This window comes from Mesoplodon bidens, assembly GCF_964165515.1.
Source record: "Mesoplodon bidens genome assembly, chromosome: 4".
In the NCBI taxonomy this organism is placed as follows: domain Eukaryota; kingdom Metazoa; phylum Chordata; class Mammalia; order Artiodactyla; family Ziphiidae; genus Mesoplodon; species Mesoplodon bidens.
Genome location: NC_138160.1, coordinates 100,191,262 through 100,218,858, shown reverse-complemented (window position 1 = coordinate 100,218,858; position 27,597 = coordinate 100,191,262). Strand labels below are relative to the sequence as shown.

Here is a 27,597-nt window from a genome sequence, read left to right as displayed (position 1 = left end):
ACACCACACTTGTAACACATTCTTGAGTAATGCCAGACCCGCTTTGTACAAACCACAGTAAACCACAGTCTCACTAACCCATGTCAGGGTTGCCAGATAAAATATGGGCTAGCCAGTTCAATTTGAATTCCAGATAAACAACAAGTAATTTTTCAGTATCAGTATGTCCCAAATATTGTACGGGCCATACTTACACTAAAAGTAAGACCAAATACTGCATGGGAATACTTACACTGGAAAATTATTCTGGGTTTATCTGAAACTGAAATTTAACTGGGTGCCCTGTATTTTTCTTCGCTAAGTCTGGCAACCCTTATATACTTGCCACCAGCTCAGGTATCATATATTTATTGTAGTTTTGTTTAGTGTGTGTCTTCCCCTACTAGAATGCGCAGCGTTACCAGAGACTACAACAATGGAAGAGTGCCGGATACACAGAAGTAGCTGCTTACTGAATCTTGCTCAATCAATGAATGAACACACACCATAAATACAAGCCACACCATGTAATGAGGAAAAGTTACATGTCCCAGAATTCCCGACTTGTGAACAGAAACCATGCACACAAAGGCCACAGACACAGATAAGACACATCTCCACCGTGCTCCCCATGCCAACCCCACACTTACCACAGACTTAACTGATACACATCACTCACTCTTCCCACATACTCACAGTCACCACCGAGGCCTACATTACCAACAAGACAGTGACAGAGTAAGTACTGATTTGAATTAAATACTGGAGTATCCACTGGGAACCCCATCTCAACTGTGTGTATTCACTGCACCTGACACGTGCCAGACACTCGGTAAATATTTGTGGACAGAGAGGACTGATGAACCCACCCTGAGCCTTTCATTCCTCCCTCAGCAATCTCCAAGTCACAAGAGGATCCCCCTCAGCTTGGATCCACTGTGGTGGCCCAAGGCGCAGCCCAGGGGCAGGGGAGGTCTCCTCTGCCTCTACATACTTCTCCTGTGCTTCTTCTCCGCGCAAGCTCATCTACGCTGGTAAGGGCGCGGGGCTCCTCAGGTGAGGGGGTGTTTGGCTGTGAGGCAGGAGGCACACAGATCCCAGGGAGGCTGAGAGGAAACCCAGGGTCATCAGAGGTGATGAGGGCTCTGTGGAGGAGCCTGGGCAGGATGGCTGAGCTGTTACGAGGGCGTGGATCCCAGCTGAGTCTGGGGCGGGGGTGTGTGAATCCTGGTACTACCATGGTGGGGAAGTCAAGGAGCAGGGGCCGGAAAGGTCTGGGCTTGAGGTGGAGGGAAGAGGGACCAGATTAAGCATCTTCAGAGGAAAATGTAGGCTTTGTCTTTGCCTTGGCTTCCAGAGAAGGACAGAGTTCTACATCATAGATCTCCAGCCTGAGAGCAGCACCATCCAGCTCAGGTCCACACAGCTCACACATACATCCGCCCTCCAGGCACATACCTTCTCAGTGCACACAGAAACCCCAAGCACCACAGCCCCATTCCACAAGTAATGCACCACCGATATTCCCAAACTCACACTCCTCGTCGTACACGCATCCACCCGCATCTCTCAGTTACCACAGCCCTCACCACCATACTGCACACCCCTGTATACAGACACCGCTCCAGTAACCCCCCACACGCACATGAAAAGCCCACAGATGACACCAGATACACCGCTCCGTCCTACGGCCAACAGACACCAAGCTCACGACATAGCTACGTCATGCAAATGTCCCTCTCTCGTCTACCACACCTGCTCCCTCAGCTTCTGGCACGGCCCATGCATGTTATGATGTTTTTAATTTCCTTTTTCAGGAATCCGGAGATCACATCGAGAAACTGCCCAGCCTAAAGCACCCCTAGCCCAGGTTCAGGAAACAGGGGAGACTGCTCCCCCATCACACTGTGTCTCCTCCTCACCCTCTTCACCCTGTAAGAACGATCTGCACCCAGACAAAGAGGAAAGGGGCATGAAAATATACTACATGCAGGTACAAGTGAACAAGGGTGTAGCTGTCTCCTGGAAGACAAAGAAACCCTTGGAGTTGCCTGAAAAGCAGCTGACGATAGAAGAAGTGACCCTTCCTGAGGATGCGTGCACAGTAGGCACTTACCCCTCTGATGTGTCCACCGAAAGCCTCCTGTCTGACAGTGAGCCCACTGGGGAGGAGAAAGAGTATGAGGAAAGGGCAGAGCCAGGCAGCCCATCAGGGCCACCTGCCGTCCAGGAGACACCCAGGGCCAAGACACCGGACTGGATGGTGACCATGGAGACCGGCTTCAGGTGCATGGCCTGCTGCCGGGTCTTGCCCACCTTGGAGATCCTCCAGCAGCACGTGAAGTTCGGCATCCTGGAGGGCTTCAGCTGCCGTGTCTTTCATCTCAACATCGCCCAGTGGATGGGCAATGTGGAATTCGAGAGCACCCCTGAGGAGGAGGGCAATGTGGAATCCGAGACCACCTCTGAGGACGAGGAGGACGAGGAGGACGAGGAGGACGAGCAGGACGAGCAGGACGAGCAGGACGACGAGGACGAGGAAGAGAAGCTAGAAGGCCCCAGCCCGAAGAGACCCCGGAGGCAGGGTCTTTTCTCTCTTTTGAGTTCCACACAGCAACTGAGATTCATGGGACAGAAGATCCTGGAGACGGTGTGGCCTTGGAAGAGGTAAGGCTTGAGGCTGGCACTCTTCTGAGCCTATGTCACGAGGGCCCAGAGGAGTCTAAGGGAAGGGGCCGCACACATGTGCTGGTTTACCTAATGGCTCTGCAGTTGCATCAACTTGGGACACACCCAGCACTTCCAAAGGAATTGAGCTCTGTTGACTTCGACAAGAAGGTGGAGCCTTTTCCTAGGAATTTTCTCAGGGTCTGCACGATGGGCCTCAACTCTTAGAGGACGTACCACCAGCAGCTCCTTGTCGGCAGAGAGAGCCAGGAGTGGTCTGAAGAGAGGACAGGGGCCCTTGCAGGACCGGAACTTTGAGGTCTGAGAGCCTTGGGCCTGAGCTGAGATCTCACCTGGACCACTGTACCTAGCCTTCTGTGACAAAGGGGAATATGAAAGAGAGTCACGTGGAAATGAGGTTCCCCGAGATATGGAAGTGTTCCAGAACCTTCGTTGCGTGGTAGTTGATCTGGAGCCAAGCTCACTGTGGTATGTGTGGCTCTGAGCATTAAGGCAACGCTGGAGGGTAACCCTGACCAGCAGAGCTTGGAGTGCTCCTTGTCTCTTCCTGTTCTACCTCATTTGTTTTATCCCTTCCAGGGAGAAGAAAGGACCCTCGGGATAGTAGCAGACAGAACGCCGTGGTCTGAAGGAGGATGAAGGGACCGGCACTCAGTCTAACATCATATGACAATATGAACATCCTATGCAATAAAGGGCATTTTCCAAACCTTTCCTGGAGGTTTTAGTTAATTACATTTTTCTATCTAATCTGTCATCTACATCTGTATCTTTCAAGGTTTGTGAACAAGCTTTCACATAAGCACTAGAGACGTCCGCCAGCATTTTCTAGAAGAGGCCTGCAAATTGCTGGGGACTCCTCACAAATAGGGAATGGCCACAACCCCTGCCACACAGACTATGCCCGTGGCCCTCCTGACCTACTCCCACTCTCTCTCTGAATTTCCCGAGGTCTGAGATGAGGGTGCTGGCTGGAGGCAATGATCGCGTGCAGGCTGAATCTTCCCCAGATTCTGATTCTCTTCCTGGGCCTATCGTCCTCAAGCACAGTCTCCATGTCCCTGGCCACACTGATCTCTCTCCTTCAGTCCTTCCCTCCCTCCCTCTCCTGCCTCCCAGTGCAAAGAATACTTTGTTACATTTGAGACGAGATTTATTTTTTGTGCACAGAATTCTCACCTGTTCTACTGTGGCCTCTGTTTTGAACATTCCAAAGCTGAGGATTTTCTTTTTTTCTCCCTCATTTCTGCTGAGTCTTTACCTTCCTAATGCAGTGAACTCAGAGTGCCTAGCTGACTGGAGGGGGAAAAAAATCCAGGGAGCAAAGAGAAATAATAAAAAAAGTGTCAGTTAATTTTTCATAGTGTTATCCAACTATGTATTTTTAAACTTTTGGAAGAATATTAGGAATATTCTCTTTATAAAAAACTGAATCATTGGGCTTCCCTGCTGGCGCGGTGGTTATGAATATGCCTGCGAATGCAGGGGACATGGGTTCGAGCCCTGTTCTGGGAAGATCCCACGTGCCACGGAGTAACTAAGCCCGTGCGCCACAACTACTGAGCCTGCGCTCTAGAGCCCGTGTGTCACAACTACTGAGCCCACGTGCCACAACTACGGAAGCCTGCATGCCTAGGGCCCGTGCTCCGCAAACAAGAGAAGCCACTGCAATGAGAAGCCCGTGCACCACAGCCAAGAGTAGCCCCCGCTCACTGCAACTAGAAAACGCCCGCTAGCAGCAACAAAGACCCAATGCAGCCCAAAATAAATTAACTAATTTTTAAAAATTGAATTATTTTCAAGGGGACAATGTATAAAAGTACAATAAAAGTCCCCCTTCATAACCCCCCAAGCCCACTCTCAAGATGTAATAGATATGGTGTGATACAATTTATAGTCGTAGTACTCCTCCTCCTCCTCCCACCACAGCCGAAATCCTCTGAGCCCGGTGCAGCAGCTTCCTTTCACAATGCTAGGACCGGCCACAAAACAGATGATAATCCCTTTGGACATTTCAAGGAGCAGCACCAAGGGAACAGTACCTGGGAAATGCCACTGACAGCTCAGAGTATCCATGGCATTTCTAGGGCCTCGGCACTGCTCTTGCTCTGGGAATGAAGGTCCAAAAAGCACGTCAGAGAGTGTTCGTAATTGTAAACAAGCTCCACCTTTGAAACACAATCTACATAGAACCACATATACAAGCCTGCACAATGGATGAAGCCAACGTCTCCTCCACGATTGCCCTTCTGACAACTTCATTGTCTCCTCAACCATAAAAGGTGAACTTCAAACTCACGACCTTGCCTTGTCACCAGAAACATCCAAGCTTGGATCAGTCTTTCTAAGACCAGATATTTGCTCTGTGAGCTACTACAGACTTGTCCCATACACAGAAGTAGAACAGGATTATTTCTATCTACCCGGGGACCTGGAGTCTTTCACATTGCTCCTGTTAAAACTCTCAGAACACCAAAACTTTACCTACAAAGGGTTCAAGCTATGACACTCCCAATTTTCACAAACCTCCTTATCTCTTGTGAGTCACATGCAGCCAATTCCAGGAATTGGAAACATGGTTGTGAGGATGAAACTGACTTTGGGGCTCCCCTTGGATATGGTCTTCCAGACTTACCAAAAGGCCATTAAGAGGACGGTTTACCCCACCTCAGGGAAACCCGAGGCAGTACTTGCAGTCAAGGGCTGGCCATGGCTTCTGAGCTACCTCCAAAAAGAATTTCATACTGTACCTGGATCTGCTGAAGCCATTCCTGACTGTCCGAGAGCCAGCATGTACCGCTCCTCAACTGCCTCCATTGTGGATCATCAGTAGGGCTGTCAGATTTACTAAATAAAAATGCAGGATACCCAGTTAAACTTGAACTTCACATGAATAATAAGTCATTATTTTTAGTATAAGTAGATCCTATGTACTATTTGGGGCATACTTATCTTCAAAATGTACTCGTTGTTTTTCTGACATTCATATTTAACTAAACAGCCTATATTTTATCTGTCAACCCTACTCATCAGAAATGATGGAGGCTTATAGAGATGCAGGAGATGCCTCAGCGCCTCCTCAGCTTTTATTTCTACATCCTGGACAGCGAGCACGAACTTTCCACCCCCAGTCATTAGCCATAATGGAGGATATTCTCTGTTTTAGAGCTCTTTCTACGTGTCATTGTTATTATCTTCCTTGTTTTAAAGAGATGTTTATTTTTTCCCAAATTTAATAGCTCATCCAAAAGTATTTCAAAGTTCATTAGACAAGGGAAAAACAACATGGTTCTGAAAAGTGAAGGAAACCTCCTGGTGCTTAGTAAAGAAGTAGTAGGGAGATTGAAAAAGCCAAACTTAATAAGCAAATCTCTCCAAGGGTATTTTCAGAGCTTGATACCCTCCCACACCCTGAAAATATCATTACATCAAGAATGTAGAACGGCTAACCAAATGTAAGGCTCCCATATGATTCTATCAAACTGAGGATGCTTCTTTACTAAGCAGTGAACACACTTGCTGCCCCAGGGACCTTGGCAGTTGCAACGTAGGGCTCTTCCCTTTGGGATGGAAACAGCAAGTTCTCCTGTGGTCTACATGCTGGCCCCAAAACTACTACACTCCCAATACTTGTCAACTTGAACTATTTTTCTACATATCTCCATTTTTCTGTTACTATCTGGACTACATCCTAGACTTGACATTACATAAATTGCATTCAAGAAGCTCTTTTTAAAAGTTGCTAGGAAACCTTAAATCTAGAGCTTGCAGTCCCTGGCTTACTTTCATCCAGGTGCATAAGGGTTTTCAAAAGTAGTCAGGTTAGTTACCCCGTATCACAGCCCCACGCTTGTGTCAGAGATATAAAAATGGAACATGATATTTAAGGTTTTACTTGCCAAATCATCAAGCCTCCCAGACAGAGGCAATAGAGCAAAATGATTACAGAGGCATGGATTTTGATTTGCTCCAGTGTCTTGGGCAAGTCACTTGGCCTCTGTATTTATTTGTACTTATCTGCACTTATCTGTCACTTGGGGGTTATAATTGTACCTGGTCCATGGGTACCTTGTACAAAAGATCTGTAAAGTAGTTACAAGAAACCGACACAGAGCAAGCACTCCACAGACATTGGCTATTAGCTATTGGACATATTTCTCCATGAAACAGATTACTTTATCAGTGGATGACTCGGTGGGAGACAGTGAATCACAGTATCACAGCATGTTGAAAGTGACCTAGTTCACACTCTTATGTGAGAAAAAGAAAAGTGTGCATGTGTAGAAAATGTCTGAAAGGTTACATAACAGATAGTTAATCATGTTAACTTGGAGGATTAGAATAAATCAGGAAAGGAGGATAGAAAAACTTGAGTGTCATTCAATTTCTACATCATTTGTGTTTCTACACTGAGACTCTGAATACACTGGAAGTGCAATTTTTTTGAATGTGGCGGGATAAAGGTTTTCAAGTGTTCCTGATACATCCGTATTATTACTTCAGAATTGCTGGCATTTCTTGCCATCTTCGGATCTACACCCATTTGAGTCAGGGGGCCATTCTGGACGGAGGAGATACTAGAGCAGAAGTGAAGTGAGAGGAAAGGAGAGAAAAGATTTTCTCTCTTCTCTTCAAAGAGGAAAGGTCTTTGGAATGGGAGCAACTCACAACCAAACTTTGGGGAAAGGATGTGATGGAAAACGAGACAAACGTCCTACCCCTGTGATGAGAAGGATTCCCTGGGCTGGATGGAGGGAGGTCACAGGTGGCTGGACAAGGAAACCAACTAGGGAGAAACACACACAAGTGCAGAGCAAACACCCTGAGGCCACTCAGCCTGACTCCATGCAAACATGTGTCCAGCAGCCAGCCCTCCACCTGTGGCTCCCCAGCAAGACAGGTACCTCGGGGGTGCCAACTCATTCTGAGTCCATTATGCGTGGCCATTCATAAACCGCTCTCTAACGTGTGAGGAATAAACTCTCAATGTTTATGAGGAAATTGGGGAAGGAGATTGAAAGGTTACTTAAACGGAAAAAAAAGAAGTTCAGGAAGGCAGGATGGTAGAGAGACAAGAAAAAGACCTTAAAAGATAGAAGGGATTTGCCAAAGAAGAGAAAGAAAAAGAAATGATTCCGAATGGGTTAACCTGCAGCTAGGAAGTTAAGGAAGATTACTGATGTGTGAAGACTATGGAATAAAGTGAATAAAATTTATCAGAAGTTGCTGAGACTATGGTAAGAAGCATGATTATCAAATTATGAATTGGCGGCAATGGCATTCTAGGGGGACACTAGGAAGGGGAAGCAAATGTTCACGAGATGACAGTGGCAGGTGGAAAGTTGTTTCAGGGGAAGATCAGTCTTGCAGAGTGTGTATCAGACGAGGGCAAGTGTGAGCAAGCAAGGAAATACTAAGTGTATACGGTTCCTTCACTGAGTGCACCCAGCCCACCCAGCCCCGTGGTCAGCCTTGAGAACAAGCAGGACTTCAGGTACTGGAGCTACATTTCATTCATCAAGCCTTGAGAAGACACCCTTAACTCAGGTCTTCTCTTCAAACGCCATCTTTCCTTCTTGACCTTCATTTGGCCTCTTCCCTTACCCTCAAGCTGTGGACTGAGGCCACAGAGCAAGATGGGTCACTAGTGTCCTCCATCCCCTGGCGACTGTGGTTCACATCAGTGGAGCACCAAAGGCAATAACCAAGTAACAGACACAAGAGTGTATGAAGAAGAAGAGATTCTGATAAGGCTTTCTGTGACAGTGTGGGCCGAGTCGGCTCTATATGGCTGGTATCACCTGAATGACGAGCAGCCTTAGGGGAGAAGTGCTCAGAAGGCAGAGCCTGGCTCTCTAGAGGCTCTGCGTCCTCACAGCCCACTCCAAGACCTCAGTTGCAGCTTCGGCCCCCAATCTCTCTCCCTCTGCCTACTCACAGGTTTTGAAGTCTTCTTTCCTCCACATTTCTCTTGAGAGGTGGAGGAGGAAGATGAGGTTCAGGCCAGCTCAGACTCCCCTGGGATCCCAGCAGGATGCCTATCATGAACCTCCCACATTCTAGGAAGCTCCTACGACCTCCACATTTGGGGGAGTTTTCATTTCAGCTGTGCTTCAAATTGCTGGCTGGAGATGGCCTGTTGGAACGTGGCTAAAAGCAAGTAGCAATCCTTCGGGCAGCCTGGCCCTTCTCGACTGTCAGACATCTTCAGGGATATTCTAGGAAACGTTGTTTGTTCTAGAGAAGGGAGGGAAACAATCCAATTGTCCAATAATGCTTGAATGGAAAATAAATGATGCTATACGCATGTGATGAAATAATACCAAACGGTCAAAAATCAAAGACCTAGATCTATATGGATTCACGTGGATAAATCTTGAAAACATAATATTGATTGGAAGAAAATAAGAGAAGATAAAGAAGGTTAGATTGTGATAACAGGTATGTAAGTATTTAAATATTTAAATCAATTCAACATATTGCTTTTATATAGAGAGATGCAAGAAAATAAACTTTATCTAAAGAACACATTATTTACATTTAATATGCTCATTTATCTAGGAGACCCAAAAGAACCCACAGATAAACTAGCAGGAACGAAGAAGACGGTTCAACAAAGCACACACATACAAGATCAATACATTTTAAAAATCAATCAGGCTCCTCTACACTGGCGATAACAAATTAGAAACTGTAAAAGAAAATAAGAAAAAAAGAAGATCTAAAAATAGTCACAAGAGCCATATAAATTAAATTTAGAGCTAAGCATACGTAAAAGTAAATATAACTAACAAACTGAGTACGACCACTAAAAACTCCACCCAACCCAAGGATTAGAAAACGACTGTTCTCACTTTATGAGAAGAGACCCTCTTCTTAAGTAGCAGATCAGTACGTGAGAGTGAATCAAAGAAACACAGCATTTGAAAAGTCAGCTAGGCCAAGCCTCTTGCTCGCACATACAGAAGCTGAAGCCCAGACAGGTTGAGTTACTTGGTAAAGGGCCCAATGTCCTGACTCAAGGACTAGCATTTTTCACTCATTCGTAAGACACAATCAAATCCAGTACCTTGGAAAGAGATGGGAAAAAAATGAAGAAATCAATTATATTGTTACTCCTCTTTAAGTACAGAAATAACCGTGACAAAATTACAGGGATTGAGGGAAAACTGAAGTGCAGAGTTTAAAATGTCAATAATCCACAGGGAAACTGGAGACCATTTAAAATATTCATATTAAATCTCTATATAAAAGACATTAAAAGATCTCCAATCAAAATGTTCATTTTATAATAGATACGGTATGATACAATTTATAATGGATATGGTATGAACCTTTCCCTTTCACGGGAAAGGTTCGGCTGGGAAAAAGGAATTGTTCTTGAAAACGGGGCCTGTGCTATTGCAGAGACTGTGCTGAACCTAGGTCCACAGAATGCTCTGATGTCATCATTGAGGTCACAGAATCCTGCTGTGCGCCTGGCAACCTTGGAAACTTAACAGCCCTGGTGAGCACTAGGCAGCACTGCTGGTTCACTAAGTGGTACAAGTTTTTCAGCCATTTAGGAGACTTGACTATTTTTATTTGTATTGAATCATTTCAACGGATTGCCCAAGAGCCAACAAGGGCCAACCTGTAGGGGAGAGGAGGAGTTGGACGTCTCTTGAGGCATCTTCTAAGGGAGACTTCTAGTTGGTACGATGGAACGGCAACAAAAGAGGAAACGCCTGGAAAATGAAGAGTCCCAGGAAACTGCCCAGAAGGGAGGAGGTATGTGGGGGGCAACTTGTCTGGGGCACATGGGTTTCTGCCAAACTGAACCTTCTCTAGGAAGAGGGGGACTGAGAACGTGTCACCTGTGAAGCAGGGAGCGAGAGACCTTGTCTCACTGATGCTGCCGTAGCCATCCGGAGGCTCCCTGTGGTGTGAGACGGCACAGAACGGCCAGATGCCCCCTGGGAGATGGGAGGTCAGCTCCGCTGGTCTGAGGACTCTCTCCTGGGGCTGCCGGGCCTGGAGCTTTGTCGGACTCACAGCAGGCTGCATCCTGCTTGCACAGACCTAGAGGTGCAGCTTTTCTCAGTCCCCGATTTCTCTCTTATTCTCTTGGATCTTTCCCTGGGGTCATGAGGTGGGGGATGTGAAGGATGCAAGGATGCTGAGAGAGACCCATGAGTTGCTTGGCCTCTTTTACCAACTGGAAAGAGAAGCCCCATGAGCTGAAGGCCCTGTTGAAAAATATCTTGACAAGTGGAATGCACTTCGAAAGACGATTGTTTGCCTAGGGATGGTGTCATATTGAAAGCAAGGAGGTTTTATTCCTTCAACAGGAAGAATCTCCCAAAGGAGACCGAGGGAAGGGAAGGGCTTTCCAGAGACTGAGACCGCGTGGGCGAGGGTGAGAAATGTCCTCAGGGTCCTGCGGGGAGCTCTGAGAGTCACGGGCCACGTGGTGCCTGCGTGCATTAAATGTAGGCGAGTACCTTGCCCTGGGAGGGGGTGGTCACCCCAGAGCTCCAGCTAGAGGTCTCTGCCCCAGATTAGAGCCCAGTAGCTCCTACCAGGCCCAGGGCCCTGGAGACTGTAGGATGGGCCCTGGGAATGGAGCTCTAGACAGCAGGCAGATTTTCAGGCAGTGGCTGGGACAGGCTAGGGAAGGCAATGACTGCCCCTGACCATTCAGAACATTTTTCTCTATGTTCCTGTGGGGGGGGGGGGTGGGCGGAGGGGGTAGTGCTGAGAAGAGCAGGATGAATGGGGGTAGAGTGCTTATCAGATATAAACTCTGCGTGGTACAGTTCTTGACACCCTGCCTGGACCTGGCTGACACTCGGTGTATGTAAGAGTGTATAGAGAACTCTTGGTAGGGGTGTTTTATGAGACAGTAACTCATACACCCATGGACACTCTGATACAGCAAAAGTATCACACACCCCACATATAACTTCCGTATTAAACCACACACAGCACATGGAGGTATATACACGCATCCCTCCTGTACTACGTTCTCATACAACCCACCTGTATCACAATCCTCTCCTCCAACACCAAACGCTGGAGATGAGATATGTATATAGACACACACACTATATATATAGGACACACACACACACACACACACTATATATATATGTATCTCCTCAACTCTCGCACAAACACAGCTAACTTCAGCCATCGCTAAATACCTCTATAAGAACCAGTCACGTGTCATACACACCACACTTGTAACACATTCTTGAGTAATGCCAGACCCGCTTTGTACAAACCACAGTAAACCACAGTCTCACTAACCCATGTCAGGGTTGCCAGATAAAATATGGGCTAGCCAGTTCAATTTGAATTCCAGATAAACAACAAGTAATTTTTCAGTATCAGTATGTCCCAAATATTGTACGGGCCATACTTACACTAAAAGTAAGACCAAATACTGCATGGGAATACTTACACTGGAAAATTATTCTGGGTTTATCTGAAACTGAAATTTAACTGGGTGCCCTGTATTTTTCTTCGCTAAGTCTGGCAACCCTTATATACTTGCCACCAGCTCAGGTATCATATATTTATTGTAGTTTTGTTTAGTGTGTGTCTTCCCCTACTAGAATGCGCAGCGTTACCAGAGACTACAACAATGGAAGAGTGCCGGATACACAGAAGTAGCTGCTTACTGAATCTTGCTCAATCAATGAATGAACACACACCATAAATACAAGCCACACCATGTAATGAGGAAAAGTTACATGTCCCAGAATTCCCGACTTGTGAACAGAAACCATGCACACAAAGGCCACAGACACAGATAAGACACATCTCCACCGTGCTCCCCATGCCAACCCCACACTTACCACAGACTTAACTGATACACATCACTCACTCTTCCCACATACTCACAGTCACCACCGAGGCCTACATTACCAACAAGACAGTGACAGAGTAAGTACTGATTTGAATTAAATACTGGAGTATCCACTGGGAACCCCATCTCAACTGTGTGTATTCACTGCACCTGACACGTGCCAGACACTCGGTAAATATTTGTGGACAGAGAGGACTGATGAACCCACCCTGAGCCTTTCATTCCTCCCTCAGCAATCTCCAAGTCACAAGAGGATCCCCCTCAGCTTGGATCCACTGTGGTGGCCCAAGGCTGCAGCCCAGGGGCAGGGGAGGTCTCCTCTGCCTCTACATACTTCTCCTGTGCTTCTTCTCCGCGCAAGCTCATCTACGCTGGTAAGGGCGCGGGGCTCCTCAGGTGAGGGGGTGTTTGGCTGTGAGGCAGGAGGCACACAGATCCCAGGGAGGCTGAGAGGAAACCCAGGGTCATCAGAGGTGATGAGGGCTCTGTGGAGGAGCCTGGGCAGGATGGCTGAGCTGTTACGAGGGCGTGGATCCCAGCTGAGTCTGGGGCGGGGGTGTGTGAATCCTGGTACTACCATGGTGGGGAAGTCAAGGAGCAGGGGCCGGAAAGGTCTGGGCTTGAGGTGGAGGGAAGAGGGACCAGATTAAGCATCTTCAGAGGAAAATGTAGGCTTTGTCTTTGCCTTTGCTTCCAGAGAAGGACAGAGTTCTACATCATAGATCTCCAGCCTGAGAGCAGCACCATCCAGCTCAGGTCCACACAGCTCACACATACATCCGCCCTCCAGGCACATACCTTCTCAGTGCACACAGAAACCCCAAGCACCACAGCCCCATTCCACAAGTAATGCACCACCGATATTCCCAAACTCACACTCCTCGTCGTACACGCATCCACCCGCATCTCTCAGTTACCACAGCCCTCACCACCATACTGCACACCCCTGTATACAGACACCGCTCCAGTAACCCCCCACACGCACATGAAAAGCCCACAGATGACACCAGATACACCGCTCCGTCCTACGGCCAACAGACACCAAGCTCACGACATAGCTACGTCATGCAAATGTCCCTCTCTCGTCTACCACACCTGCTCCCTCAGCTTCTGGCACGGCCCATGCATGTTATGATGTTTTTAATTTCCTTTTTCAGGAATCCGGAGATCACATCGAGAAACTGCCCAGCCTAAAGCACCCCTAGCCCAGGTTCAGGAAACAGGGGAGACTGCTCCCCCATCACACTGTGTCTCCTCCTCACCCTCTTCACCCTGTAAGAACGATCTGCACCCAGACAAAGAGGAAAGGGGCATGAAAATATACTACATGCAGGTACAAGTGAACAAGGGTGTAGCTGTCTCCTGGAAGACAAAGAAACCCTTGGAGTTGCCTGAAAAGCAGCTGACGATAGAAGAAGTGACCCTTCCTGAGGATGCGTGCACAGTAGGCACTTACCCCTCTGATGTGTCCACCGAAAGCCTCCTGTCTGACAGTGAGCCCACTGGGGAGGAGAAAGAGTATGAGGAAAGGGCAGAGCCAGGCAGCCCATCAGGGCCACCTGCCGTCCAGGAGACACCCAGGGCCAAGACACCGGACTGGATGGTGACCATGGAGACCGGCTTCAGGTGCATGGCCTGCTGCCGGGTCTTGCCCACCTTGGAGATCCTCCAGCAGCACGTGAAGTTCGGCGTCCTGGAGGGCTTCAGCTGCCGTGTCTTTCATCTCAACATCGCCCAGTGGATGGGCAATGTGGAATTCGAGAGCACCCCTGAGGAGGAGGGCAATGTGGAATCCGAGACCACCTCTGAGGACGAGGAGGACGAGGAGGACGAGCAGGACGAGCAGGACGAGCAGGACGACGAGGACGAGGAAGAGAAGCTAGAAGGCCCCAGCCCGAAGAGACCCCGGAGGCAGGGTCTTTTCTCTCTTTTGAGTTCCACACAGCAACTGAGATTCATGGGACAGAAGATCCTGGAGACGGTGTGGCCTTGGAAGAGGTAAGGCTTGAGGCTGGCACTCTTCTGAGCCTATGTCACGAGGGCCCAGAGGAGTCTAAGGGAAGGGGCCGCACACATGTGCTGGTTTACCTAATGGCTCTGCAGTTGCATCAACTTGGGACACACCCAGCACTTCCAAAGGAATTGAGCTCTGTTGACTTCGACAAGAAGGTGGAGCCTTTTCCTAGGAATTTTCTCAGGGTCTGCACGATGGGCCTCAACTCTTAGAGGACGTACCACCAGCAGCTCCTTGTCGGCAGAGAGAGCCAGGAGTGGTCTGAAGAGAGGACAGGGGCCCTTGCAGGACCGGAACTTTGAGGTCTGAGAGCCTTGGGCCTGAGCTGAGATCTCACCTGGACCACTGTACCTAGCCTTCTGTGACAAAGGGGAATATGAAAGAGAGTCACGTGGAAATGAGGTTCCCCGAGATATGGAAGTGTTCCAGAACCTTCGTTGCGTGGTAGTTGATCTGGAGCCAAGCTCACTGTGGTATGTGTGGCTCTGAGCATTAAGGCAACGCTGGAGGGTAACCCTGACCAGCAGAGCTTGGAGTGCTCCTTGTCTCTTCCTGTTCTACCTCATTTGTTTTATCCCTTCCAGGGAGAAGAAAGGACCCTCGGGATAGTAGCAGACAGAACGCCGTGGTCTGAAGGAGGATGAAGGGACCGGCACTCAGTCTAACATCATATGACAATATGAACATCCTATGCAATAAAGGGCATTTTCCAAACCTTTCCTGGAGGTTTTAGTTAATTACATTTTTCTATCTAATCTGTCATCTACATCTGTATCTTTCAAGGTTTGTGAACAAGCTTTCACATAAGCACTAGAGACGTCCGCCAGCATTTTCTAGAAGAGGCCTGCAAATTGCTGGGGACTCCTCACAAATAGGGAATGGCCACAACCCCTGCCACACAGACTATGCCCGTGGCCCTCCTGACCTACTCCCACTCTCTCTCTGAATTTCCCGAGGTCTGAGATGAGGGTGCTGGCTGGAGGCAATGATCGCGTGCAGGCTGAATCTTCCCCAGATTCTGATTCTCTTCCTGGGCCTATCGTCCTCAAGCACAGTCTCCATGTCCCTGGCCACACTGATCTCTCTCCTTCAGTCCTTCCCTCCCTCCCTCTCCTGCCTCCCAGTGCAAAGAATACTTTGTTACATTTGAGACGAGATTTATTTTTTGTGCACAGAATTCTCACCTGTTCTACTGTGGCCTCTGTTTTGAACATTCCAAAGCTGAGGATTTTCTTTTTTTCTCCCTCATTTCTGCTGAGTCTTTACCTTCCTAATGCAGTGAACTCAGAGTGCCTAGCTGACTGGAGGGGGAAAAAAATCCAGGGAGCAAAGAGAAATAATAAAAAAAGTGTCAGTTAATTTTTCATAGTGTTATCCAACTATGTATTTTTAAACTTTTGGAAGAATATTAGGAATATTCTCTTTATAAAAAACTGAATCATTGGGCTTCCCTGCTGGCGCGGTGGTTATGAATATGCCTGCGAATGCAGGGGACATGGGTTCGAGCCCTGTTCTGGGAAGATCCCACGTGCCACGGAGTAACTAAGCCCGTGCGCCACAACTACTGAGCCTGCGCTCTAGAGCCCGTGTGTCACAACTACTGAGCCCACGTGCCACAACTACGGAAGCCTGCATGCCTAGGGCCCGTGCTCCGCAAACAAGAGAAGCCACTGCAATGAGAAGCCCGTGCACCACAGCCAAGAGTAGCCCCCGCTCACTGCAACTAGAAAACGCCCGCTAGCAGCAACAAAGACCCAATGCAGCCCAAAATAAATTAACTAATTTTTAAAAATTGAATTATTTTCAAGGGGACAATGTATAAAAGTACAATAAAAGTCCCCCTTCATAACCCCCCAAGCCCACTCTCAAGATGTAATAGATATGGTGTGATACAATTTATAGTCGTAGTACTCCTCCTCCTCCTCCCACCACAGCCGAAATCCTCTGAGCCCGGTGCAGCAGCTTCCTTTCACAATGCTAGGACCGGCCACAAAACAGATGATAATCCCTTTGGACATTTCAAGGAGCAGCACCAAGGGAACAGTACCTGGGAAATGCCACTGACAGCTCAGAGTATCCATGGCATTTCTAGGGCCTCGGCACTGCTCTTGCTCTGGGAATGAAGGTCCAAAAAGCACGTCAGAGAGTGTTCGTAATTGTAAACAAGCTCCACCTTTGAAACACAATCTACATAGAACCACATATACAAGCCTGCACAATGGATGAAGCCAACGTCTCCTCCACGATTGCCCTTCTGACAACTTCATTGTCTCCTCAACCATAAAAGGTGAACTTCAAACTCACGACCTTGCCTTGTCACCAGAAACATCCAAGCTTGGATCAGTCTTTCTAAGACCAGATATTTGCTCTGTGAGCTACTACAGACTTGTCCCATACACAGAAGTAGAACAGGATTATTTCTATCTACCCGGGGACCTGGAGTCTTTCACATTGCTCCTGTTAAAACTCTCAGAACACCAAAACTTTACCTACAAAGGGTTCAAGCTATGACACTCCCAATTTTCACAAACCTCCTTATCTCTTGTGAGTCACATGCAGCCAATTCCAGGAATTGGAAACATGGTTGTGAGGATGAAACTGACTTTGGGGCTCCCCTTGGATATGGTCTTCCAGACTTACCAAAAGGCCATTAAGAGGACGGTTTACCCCACCTCAGGGAAACCCGAGGCAGTACTTGCAGTCAAGGGCTGGCCATGGCTTCTGAGCTACCTCCAAAAAGAATTTCATACTGTACCTGGATCTGCTGAAGCCATTCCTGACTGTCCGAGAGCCAGCATGTACCGCTCCTCAACTGCCTCCATTGTGGATCATCAGTAGGGCTGTCAGATTTACTAAATAAAAATGCAGGATACCCAGTTAAACTTGAACTTCACATGAATAATAAGTCATTATTTTTAGTATAAGTAGATCCTATGTACTATTTGGGGCATACTTATCTTCAAAATGTACTCGTTGTTTTTCTGACATTCATATTTAACTAAACAGCCTATATTTTATCTGTCAACCCTACTCATCAGAAATGATGGAGGCTTATAGAGATCCAGGAGATGCCTCAGCGCCTCCTCAGCTTTTATTTCTACATCCTGGACAGCGAGCACGAACTTTCCACCCCCAGTCATTAGCCATAATGGAGGATATTCTCTGTTTTAGAGCTTTTTCTACGTGTCATTGTTATTATCTTCCTTGTTTTAAAGAGATGTTTATTTTTTCCCAAATTTAATAGCTCATCCAAAAGTATTTCAAAGTTCATTAGACAAGGGAAAAACAACATGGTTCTGAAAAGTGAAGGAAACCTCCTGGTGCTTAGTAAAGAAGTAGTAGGGAGATTGAAAAAGCCAAACTTAATAAGCAAATCTCTCCAAGGGTATTTTCAGAGCTTGATACCCTCCCACACCCTGAAAATATCATTACATCAAGAATGTAGAACGGCTAACCAAATGTAAGGCTCCCATATGATTCTATCAAACTGAGGATGCTTCTTTACTAAGCAGTGAACACACTTGCTGCCCCAGGGACCTTGGCAGTTGCAACGTAGGGCTCTTCCCTTTGGGATGGAAACAGCAAGTTCTCCTGTGGTCTACATGCTGGCCCCAAAACTACTACACTCCCAATACTTGTCAACTTGAACTATTTTTCTACATATCTCCATTTTTCTGTTACTATCTGGACTACATCCTAGACTTGACATTACATAAATTGCATTCAAGAAGCTCTTTTTAAAAGTTGCTAGGAAACCTTAAATCTAGAGCTTGCAGTCCCTGGCTTACTTTCATCCAGGTGCATAAGGGTTTTCAAAAGTAGTCAGGTTAGTTACCCCGTATCACAGCCCCACGCTTGTGTCAGAGATATAAAAATGGAACATGATATTTAAGGTTTTACTTGCCAAATCATCAAGCCTCCCAGACAGAGGCAATAGAGCAAAATGATTACAGAGGCATGGATTTTGATTTGCTCCAGTGTCTTGGGCAAGTCACTTGGCCTCTGTATTTATTTGTACTTATCTGCACTTATCTGTCACTTGGGGGTTATAATTGTACCTGGTCCATGGGTACCTTGTACAAAAGATCTGTAAAGTAGTTACAAGAAACCGACACAGAGCAAGCACTCCACAGACATTGGCTATTAGCTATTGGACATATTTCTCCATGAAACAGATTACTTTATCAGTGGATGACTCGGTGGGAGACAGTGAATCACAGTATCACAGCATGTTGAAAGTGACCTAGTTCACACTCTTATGTGAGAAAAAGAAAAGTGTGCATGTGTAGAAAATGTCTGAAAGGTTACATAACAGATAGTTAATCATGTTAACTTGGAGGATTAGAATAAATCAGGAAAGGAGGATAGAAAAACTTGAGTGTCATTCAATTTCTACATCATTTGTGTTTCTACACTGAGACTCTGAATACACTGGAAGTGCAATTTTTTTGAATGTGGCGGGATAAAGGTTTTCAAGTGTTCCTGATACATCCGTATTATTACTTCAGAATTGCTGGCATTTCTTGCCATCTTCGGATCTACACCCATTTGAGTCAGGGGGCCATTCTGGACGGAGGAGATACTAGAGCAGAAGTGAAGTGAGAGAAAAGGAGAGAAAAGATTTTCTCTCTTCTCTTCAAAGAGGAAAGGTCTTTGGAATGGGAGCAACTCACAACCAAACTTTGGGGAAAGGATGTGATGGAAAACGAGACAAACGTCCTACCCCTGTGATGAGAAGGATTCCCTGGGCTGGATGGAGGGAGGTCACAGGTGGCTGGACAAGGAAACCAACTAGGGAGAAACACACACAAGTGCAGAGCAAACACCCTGAGGCCACTCAGCCTGACTCCATGCAAACATGTGTCCAGCAGCCAGCCCTCCACCTGTGGCTCCCCAGCAAGACAGGTACCTCGGGGGTGCCAACTCATTCTGAGTCCATTATGCGTGGCCATTCATAAACCGCTCTCTAACGTGTGAGGAATAAACTCTCAATGTTTATGAGGAAATTGGGGAAGGAGATTGAAAGGTTACTTAAACGGAAAAAAAAGAAGTTCAGGAAGGCAGGATGGTAGAGAGACAAGAAAAAGACCTTAAAAGATAGAAGGGATTTGCCAAAGAAGAGAAAGAAAAAGAAATGATTCCGAATGGGTTAACCTGCAGCTAGGAAGTTAAGGAAGATTACTGATGTGTGAAGACTATGGAATAAAGTGAATAAAATTTATCAGAAGTTGCTGAGACTATGGTAAGAAGCATGATTATCAAATTATGAATTGGCGGCAATGGCATTCTAGGGGGACACTAGGAAGGGGAAGCAAATGTTCACGAGATGACAGTGGCAGGTGGAAAGTTGTTTCAGGGGAAGATCAGTCTTGCAGAGTGTGTATCAGACGAGGGCAAGTGTGAGCAAGCAAGGAAATACTAAGTGTATACGGTTCCTTCACTGAGTGCACCCAGCCCACCCAGCCCCGTGGTCAGCCTTGAGAACAAGCAGGACTTCAGGTACTGGAGCTACATTTCATTCATCAAGCCTTGAGAAGACACCCTTAACTCAGGTCTTCTCTTCAAACGCCATCTTTCCTTCTTGACCTTCATTTGGCCTCTTCCCTTACCCTCAAGCTGTGGACTGAGGCCACAGAGCAAGATGGGTCACTAGTGTCCTCCATCCCCTGGCGACTGTGCTTCACATCAGTGGAGCACCAAAGGCAATAACCAAGTAACAGACACAAGAGTGTATGAAGAAGAAGAGATTCTGATAAGGCTTTCTGTGACAGTGTGGGCCGAGTCGGCTCTATATGGCTGGTATCACCTGAATGACGAGCAGCCTTAGGGGAGAAGTGCTCAGAAGGCAGAGCCTGGCTCTCTAGAGGCTCTGCGTCCTCACAGCCCACTCCAAGACCTCAGTTGCAGCTTCGGCCCCCAATCTCTCTCCCTCTGCCTACTCACAGGTTTTGAAGTCTTCTTTCCTCCACATTTCTCTTGAGAGGTGGAGGAGGAAGATGAGGTTCAGGCCAGCTCAGACTCCCCTGGGATCCCAGCAGGATGCCTATCATGAACCTCCCACATTCTAGGAAGCTCCTACGACCTCCACATTTGGGGGAGTTTTCATTTCAGCTGTGCTTCAAATTGCTGGCTGGAGATGGCCTGTTGGAACGTGGCTAAAAGCAAGTAGCAATCCTTCGGGCAGCCTGGCCCTTCTCGACTGTCAGACATCTTCAGGGATATTCTAGGAAACGTTGTTTGTTCTAGAGAAGGGAGGGAAACAATCCAATTGTCCAATAATGCTTGAATGGAAAATAAATGATGCTATACGCATGTGATGAAATAATACCAAACGGTCAAAAATCAAAGACCTAGATCTATATGGATTCACGTGGATAAATCTTGAAAACATAATATTGATTGGAAGAAAATAAGAGAAGATAAAGAAGGTTAGATTGTGATAACAGGTATGTAAGTATTTAAATATTTAAATCAATTCAACATATTGCTTTTATATAGAGAGATGCAAGAAAATAAACTTTATCTAAAGAACACATTATTTACATTTAATATGCTCATTTATCTAGGAGACCCAAAAGAACCCACAGATAAACTAGCAGGAACGAAGAAGACGGTTCAACAAAGCACACACATACAAGATCAATACATTTTAAAAATCAATCAGGCTCCTCTACACTGGCGATAACAAATTAGAAACTGTAAAAGAAAATAAGAAAAAAAGAAGATCTAAAAATAGTCACAAGAGCCATATAAATTAAATTTAGAGCTAAGCATACGTAAAAGTAAATATAACTAACAAACTGAGTACGACCACTAAAAACTCCACCCAACCCAAGGATTAGAAAACGACTGTTCTCACTTTATGAGAAGAGACCCTCTTCTTAAGTAGCAGATCAGTAAGTGAGAGTGAATCAAAGAAACACAGCATTTGAAAAGTCAGCTAGGCCAAGCCTCTTGCTCGCACATACAGAAGCTGAAGCCCAGACAGGTTGAGTTACTTGGTAAAGGGCCCAATGTCCTGACTCAAGGACTAGCATTTTTCACTCATTCGTAAGACACAATCAAATCCAGTACCTTGGAAAGAGATGGGAAAAAAATGAAGAAATCAATTATATTGTTACTCCTCTTTAAGTACAGAAATAACCGTGACAAAATTACAGGGATTGAGGGAAAACTGAAGTGCAGAGTTTAAAATGTCAATAATCCACAGGGAAACTGGAGACCATTTAAAATATTCATATTAAATCTCTATATAAAAGACATTAAAAGATCTCCAATCAAAATGTTCATTTTATAATAGATACGGTATGATACAATTTATAATGGATATGGTATGAACCTTTCCCTTTCACGGGAAAGGTTCGGCTGGGAAAAAGGAATTGTTCTTGAAAACGGGGCCTGTGCTATTGCAGAGACTGTGCTGAACCTAGGTCCACAGAATGCTCTGATGTCATCATTGAGGTCACAGAATCCTGCTGTGCGCCTGGCAACCTTGGAAACTTAACAGCCCTGGTGAGCACTAGGCAGCACTGCTGGTTCACTAAGTGGTACAAGTTTTTCAGCCATTTAGGAGACTTGACTATTTTTATTTGTATTGAATCATTTCAACGGATTGCCCAAGAGCCAACAAGGGCCAACCTGTAGGGGAGAGGAGGAGTTGGACGTCTCTTGAGGCATCTTCTAAGGGAGACTTCTAGTTGGTACGATGGAACGGCAACAAAAGAGGAAACGCCTGGAAAATGAAGAGTCCCAGGAAACTGCCCAGAAGGGAGGAGGTATGTGGGGGGCAACTTGTCTGGGGCACATGGGTTTCTGCCAAACTGAACCTTCTCTAGGAAGAGGGGGACTGAGAACGTGTCACCTGTGAAGCAGGGAGCGAGAGACCTTGTCTCACTGATGCTGCCGTAGCCATCCGGAGGCTCCCTGTGGTGTGAGACGGCACAGAACGGCCAGATGCCCCCTGGGAGATGGGAGGTCAGCTCCGCTGGTCTGAGGACTCTCTCCTGGGGCTGCCGGGCCTGGAGCTTTGTCGGACTCACAGCAGGCTGCATCCTGCTTGCACAGACCTAGAGGTGCAGCTTTTCTCAGTCCCCGATTTCTCTCTTATTCTCTTGGATCTTTCCCTGGGGTCATGAGGTGGGGGATGTGAAGGATGCAAGGATGCTGAGAGAGACCCATGAGTTGCTTGGCCTCTTTTACCAACTGGAAAGAGAAGCCCCATGAGCTGAAGGCCCTGTTGAAAAATATCTTGACAAGTGGAATGCACTTCGAAAGACGATTGTTTGCCTAGGGATGGTGTCATATTGAAAGCAAGGAGGTTTTATTCCTTCAACAGGAAGAATCTCCCAAAGGAGACCGAGGGAAGGGAAGGGCTTTCCAGAGACTGAGACCGCGTGGGCGAGGGTGAGAAATGTCCTCAGGGTCCTGCGGGGAGCTCTGAGAGTCACGGGCCACGTGGTGCCTGCGTGCATTAAATGTAGGCGAGTACCTTGCCCTGGGAGGGGGTGGTCACCCCAGAGCTCCAGCTAGAGGTCTCTGCCCCAGATTAGAGCCCAGTAGCTCCTACCAGGCCCAGGGCCCTGGAGACTGTAGGATGGGCCCTGGGAATGGAGCTCTAGACAGCAGGCAGATTTTCAGGCAGTGGCTGGGACAGGCTAGGGAAGGCAATGACTGCCCCTGACCATTCAGAATATTTTTCTCTATGTTCCTGTGGGGGGTGGGGGGGTGGGCGGAGGGGGTAGTGCTGAGAAGAGCAGGATGAATGGGGGTAGAGTGCTTATCAGATATAAACTCTGCGTGGTACAGTTCTTGACACCCTGCCTGGACCTGGCTGACACTCGGTGTATGTAAGAGTGTATAGAGAACTCTTGGTAGGGGTGTTTTATGAGACAGTAACTCATACACCCATGGACACTCTGATACAGCAAAAGTATCACACACCCCACATATAACTTCCGTATTAAACCACACACAGCACATGGAGGTATATACACGCATCCCTCCTGTACTACGTTCTCATACAACCCACCTGTATCACAATCCTCTCCTCCAACACCAAACGCTGGAGATGAGATATGTATATAGACACACACACTATATATATAGGACACACACACACACACACACTATATATATATGTATCTCCTCAACTCTCGCACAAACACAGCTAACTTCAGCCATCGCTAAATACCTCTATAAGAACCAGTCACGTGTCATACACACCACACTTGTAACACATTCTTGAGTAATGCCAGACCCGCTTTGTACAAACCACAGTAAACCACAGTCTCACTAACCCATGTCAGGGTTGCCAGATAAAATATGGGCTATCCAGTTCAATTTGAATTCCAGATAAACAACAAGTAATTTTTCAGTATCAGTATGTCCCAAATATTGTACGGGCCATACTTACACTAAAAGTAAGACCAAATACTGCATGGGAATACTTACACTGGAAAATTATTCTGGGTTTATCTGAAACTGAAATTTAACTGGGTGCCCTGTATTTTTCTTCGCTAAGTCTGGCAACCCTTATATACTTGCCACCAGCTCAGGTATCATATATTTATTGTAGTTTTGTTTAGTGTGTGTCTTCCCCTACTAGAATGCGCAGCGTTACCAGAGACTACAACAATGGAAGAGTGCCGGATACACAGAAGTAGCTGCTTACTGAATCTTGCTGAATCAATGAATGAACACACACCATAAATACAAGCCACACCATGTAATGAGGAAAAGTTACATGTCCCAGAATTCCCGACTTGTGAACAGAAACCATGCACACAAAGGCCACAGACACAGATAAGACACATCTCCACCGTGCTCCCCATGCCAACCCCACACTTACCACAGACTTAACTGATACACATCACTCACTCTTCCCACATACTCACAGTCACCACCGAGGCCTACATTACCAACAAGACAGTGACAGAGTAAGTACTGATTTGAATTAAATACTGGAGTATCCACTGGGAACCCCATCTCAACTGTGTGTATTCACTGCACCTGACACGTGCCAGACACTCGGTAAATATTTGTGGACAGAGAGGACTGATGAACCCACCCTGAGCCTTTCATTCCTCCCTCAGCAATCTCCAAGTCACAAGAGGATCCCCCTCAGCTTGGATCCACTGTGGTGGCCCAAGGCTGCAGCCCAGGGGCAGGGGAGGTCTCCTCTGCCTCTACATACTTCTCCTGTGCTTCTTCTCCGCGCAAGCTCATCTACGCTGGTAAGGGCGCGGGGCTCCTCAGGTGAGGGGGTGTTTGGCTGTGAGGCAGGAGGCACACAGATCCCAGGGAGGCTGAGAGGAAACCCAGGGTCATCAGAGGTGATGAGGGCTCTGTGGAGGAGCCTGGGCAGGATGGCTGAGCTGTTACGAGGGCGTGGATCCCAGCTGAGTCTGGGGCGGGGGGGTGTGAATCCTGGTACTACCATGGTGGGGAAGTCAAGGAGCAGGGGCCGGAAAGGTCTGGGCTTGAGGTGGAGGGAAGAGGGACCAGATTAAGCATCTTCAGAGGAAAATGTAGGCTTTGTCTTTGCCTTGGCTTCCAGAGAAGGACAGAGTTCTACATCATAGATCTCCAGCCTGAGAGCAGCACCATCCAGCTCAGGTCCACACAGCTCACACATACATCCGCCCTCCAGGCACATACCTTCTCAGTGCACACAGAAACCCCAAGCACCACAGCCCCATTCCACAAGTAATGCACCACCGATATTCCCAAACTCACACTCCTCGTCGTACACGCATCCACCCGCATCTCTCAGTTACCACAGCCCTCACCACCATACTGCACACCCCTGTATACAGACACCGCTCCAGTAACCCCCCACACGCACATGAAAAGCCCACAGATGACACCAGATACACCGCTCCGTCCTACGGCCAACAGACACCAAGCTCACGACATAGCTACGTCATGCAAATGTCCCTCTCTCGTCTACCACACCTGCTCCCTCAGCTTCTGGCACGGCCCATGCATGTTATGATGTTTTTAATTTCCTTTTTCAGGAATCCGGAGATCACATCGAGAAACTGCCCAGCCTAAAGCACCCCTAGCCCAGGTTCAGGAAACAGGGGAGACTGCTCCCCCATCACACTGTGTCTCCTCCTCACCCTCTTCACCCTGTAAGAACGATCTGCACCCAGACAAAGAGGAAAGGGGCATGAAAATATACTACATGCAGGTACAAGTGAACAAGGGTGTAGCTGTCTCCTGGAAGACAAAGAAACCCTTGGAGTTGCCTGAAAAGCAGCTGACGATAGAAGAAGTGACCCTTCCTGAGGATGCGTGCACAGTAGGCACTTACCCCTCTGATGTGTCCACCGAAAGCCTCCTGTCTGACAGTGAGCCCACTGGGGAGGAGAAAGAGTATGAGGAAAGGGCAGAGCCAGGCAGCCCATCAGGGCCACCTGCCGTCCAGGAGACACCCAGGGCCAAGACACCGGACTGGATGGTGACCATGGAGACCGGCTTCAGGTGCATGGCCTGCTGCCGGGTCTTGCCCACCTTGGAGATCCTCCAGCAGCACGTGAAGTTCGGCGTCCTGGAGGGCTTCAGCTGCCGTGTCTTTCATCTCAACATCGCCCAGTGGATGGGCAATGTGGAATTCGAGAGCACCCCTGAGGAGGAGGGCAATGTGGAATCCGAGACCACCTCTGAGGACGAGGAGGACGAGGAGGACGAGGAGGACGAGCAGGACGAGCAGGACGAGCAGGACGACGAGGACGAGGAAGAGAAGCTAGAAGGCCCCAGCCCGAAGAGACCCCGGAGGCAGGGTCTTTTCTCTCTTTTGAGTTCCACACAGCAACTGAGATTCATGGGACAGAAGATCCTGGAGACGGTGTGGCCTTGGAAGAGGTAAGGCTTGAGGCTGGCACTCTTCTGAGCCTATGTCACGAGGGCCCAGAGGAGTCTAAGGGAAGGGGCCGCACACATGTGCTGGTTTACCTAATGGCTCTGCAGTTGCATCAACTTGGGACACACCCAGCACTTCCAAAGGAATTGAGCTCTGTTGACTTCGACAAGAAGGTGGAGCCTTTTCCTAGGAATTTTCTCAGGGTCTGCACGATGGGCCTCAACTCTTAGAGGACGTACCACCAGCAGCTCCTTGTCGGCAGAGAGAGCCAGGAGTGGTCTGAAGAGAGGACAGGGGCCCTTGCAGGACCGGAACTTTGAGGTCTGAGAGCCTTGGGCCTGAGCTGAGATCTCACCTGGACCACTGTACCTAGCCTTCTGTGACAAAGGGGAATATGAAAGAGAGTCACGTGGAAATGAGGTTCCCCGAGATATGGAAGTGTTCCAGAACCTTCGTTGCGTGGTAGTTGATCTGGAGCCAAGCTCACTGTGGTATGTGTGGCTCTGAGCATTAAGGCAACGCTGGAGGGTAACCCTGACCAGCAGAGCTTGGAGTGCTTCTTGTCTCTTCCTGTTCTACCTCATTTGTTTTATCCCTTCCAGGGAGAAGAAAGGACCCTCGGGATAGTAGCAGACAGAACGCCGTGGTCTGAAGGAGGATGAAGGGACCGGCACTCAGTCTAACATCATATGACAATATGAACATCCTATGCAATAAAGGGCATTTTCCAAACCTTTCCTGGAGGTTTTAGTTAATTACATTTTTCTATCTAATCTGTCATCTACATCTGTATCTTTCAAGGTTTGTGAACAAGCTTTCACATAAGCACTAGAGACGTCCGCCAGCATTTTCTAGAAGAGGCCTGCAAATTGCTGGGGACTCCTCACAAATAGGGAATGGCCACAACCCCTGCCACACAGACTATGCCCGTGGCCCTCCTGACCTACTCCCACTCTCTCTCTGAATTTCCCGAGGTCTGAGATGAGGGTGCTGGCTGGAGGCAATGATCGCGTGCAGGCTGAATCTTCCCCAGATTCTGATTCTCTTCCTGGGCCTATCGTCCTCAAGCACAGTCTCCATGTCCCTGGCCACACTGATCTCTCTCCTTCAGTCCTTCCCTCCCTCCCTCTCCTGCCTCCCAGTGCAAAGAATACTTTGTTACATTTGAGACGAGATTTATTTTTTGTGCACAGAATTCTC

At 47.6% G+C, this 27,597-nt stretch overlaps 3 protein-coding genes and 1 long non-coding RNA gene across 38 annotated transcripts in view; 3 read left to right on the top strand and 1 right to left on the bottom strand.

Moving 5' to 3' along the window:
- Positions 1-27,597, bottom strand: part of LOC308615721 — a 103,191-nt gene that overhangs the window by 44,311 nt on the left and 31,283 nt on the right. For 25 of the 35 annotated variants that reach the window (XR_014015582.1, XR_014015583.1, XR_014015593.1 and 22 more), the window contains 3 exons: positions 16,582-20,776; positions 15,719-15,835; positions 3,847-8,904 (listed from right to left, as the gene is read on the bottom strand). This is a non-coding gene — a long non-coding RNA (uncharacterized lncRNA). The remainder of the gene's footprint in view (positions 1-3,846; positions 8,905-15,718; positions 15,836-16,581; positions 20,777-27,597) is intronic. The other 10 variants (XR_014015603.1, XR_014015604.1, XR_014015605.1 and 7 more) reach the window with 10 other exon arrangements.
- LOC308615702 (protein FAM170A-like) lies at positions 942-3,838 on the top strand. The gene has a single exon (XM_081231338.1). It carries the CDS (start codon positions 1,952-1,954, stop codon positions 2,648-2,650), a length of 699 nt encoding a protein of 232 aa, XP_081087464.1. The 5' UTR covers positions 942-1,951; the 3' UTR covers positions 2,651-3,838.
- Positions 11,418-15,710, top strand: LOC308615637 (protein FAM170A-like; the record flags this gene model as incomplete). The annotated part of the gene is made up of 2 exons (XM_081231230.1): positions 11,418-11,427; positions 13,678-15,710. The coding sequence occupies 2 exons, from the start codon at positions 11,418-11,420 to the stop codon at positions 14,520-14,522; spliced, it is 855 nt and encodes a 284-aa protein (XP_081087356.1). The 3' UTR covers positions 14,523-15,710.
- LOC308615636 (protein FAM170A-like) lies at positions 23,292-27,591 on the top strand (the record flags this gene model as incomplete). The annotated part of the gene is made up of 2 exons (XM_081231229.1): positions 23,292-23,301; positions 25,550-27,591. The coding sequence occupies 2 exons, from the start codon at positions 23,292-23,294 to the stop codon at positions 26,401-26,403; spliced, it is 864 nt and encodes a 287-aa protein (XP_081087355.1). The 3' UTR covers positions 26,404-27,591.

Excerpts from the sequence above, each read along its gene's own strand:
- LOC308615702 (XM_081231338.1), top strand. The coding sequence starts at position 1,952 with ATGAAAATATACTACATGCAGGTACAAGTGAACAAGGGTGTAGCTGTC.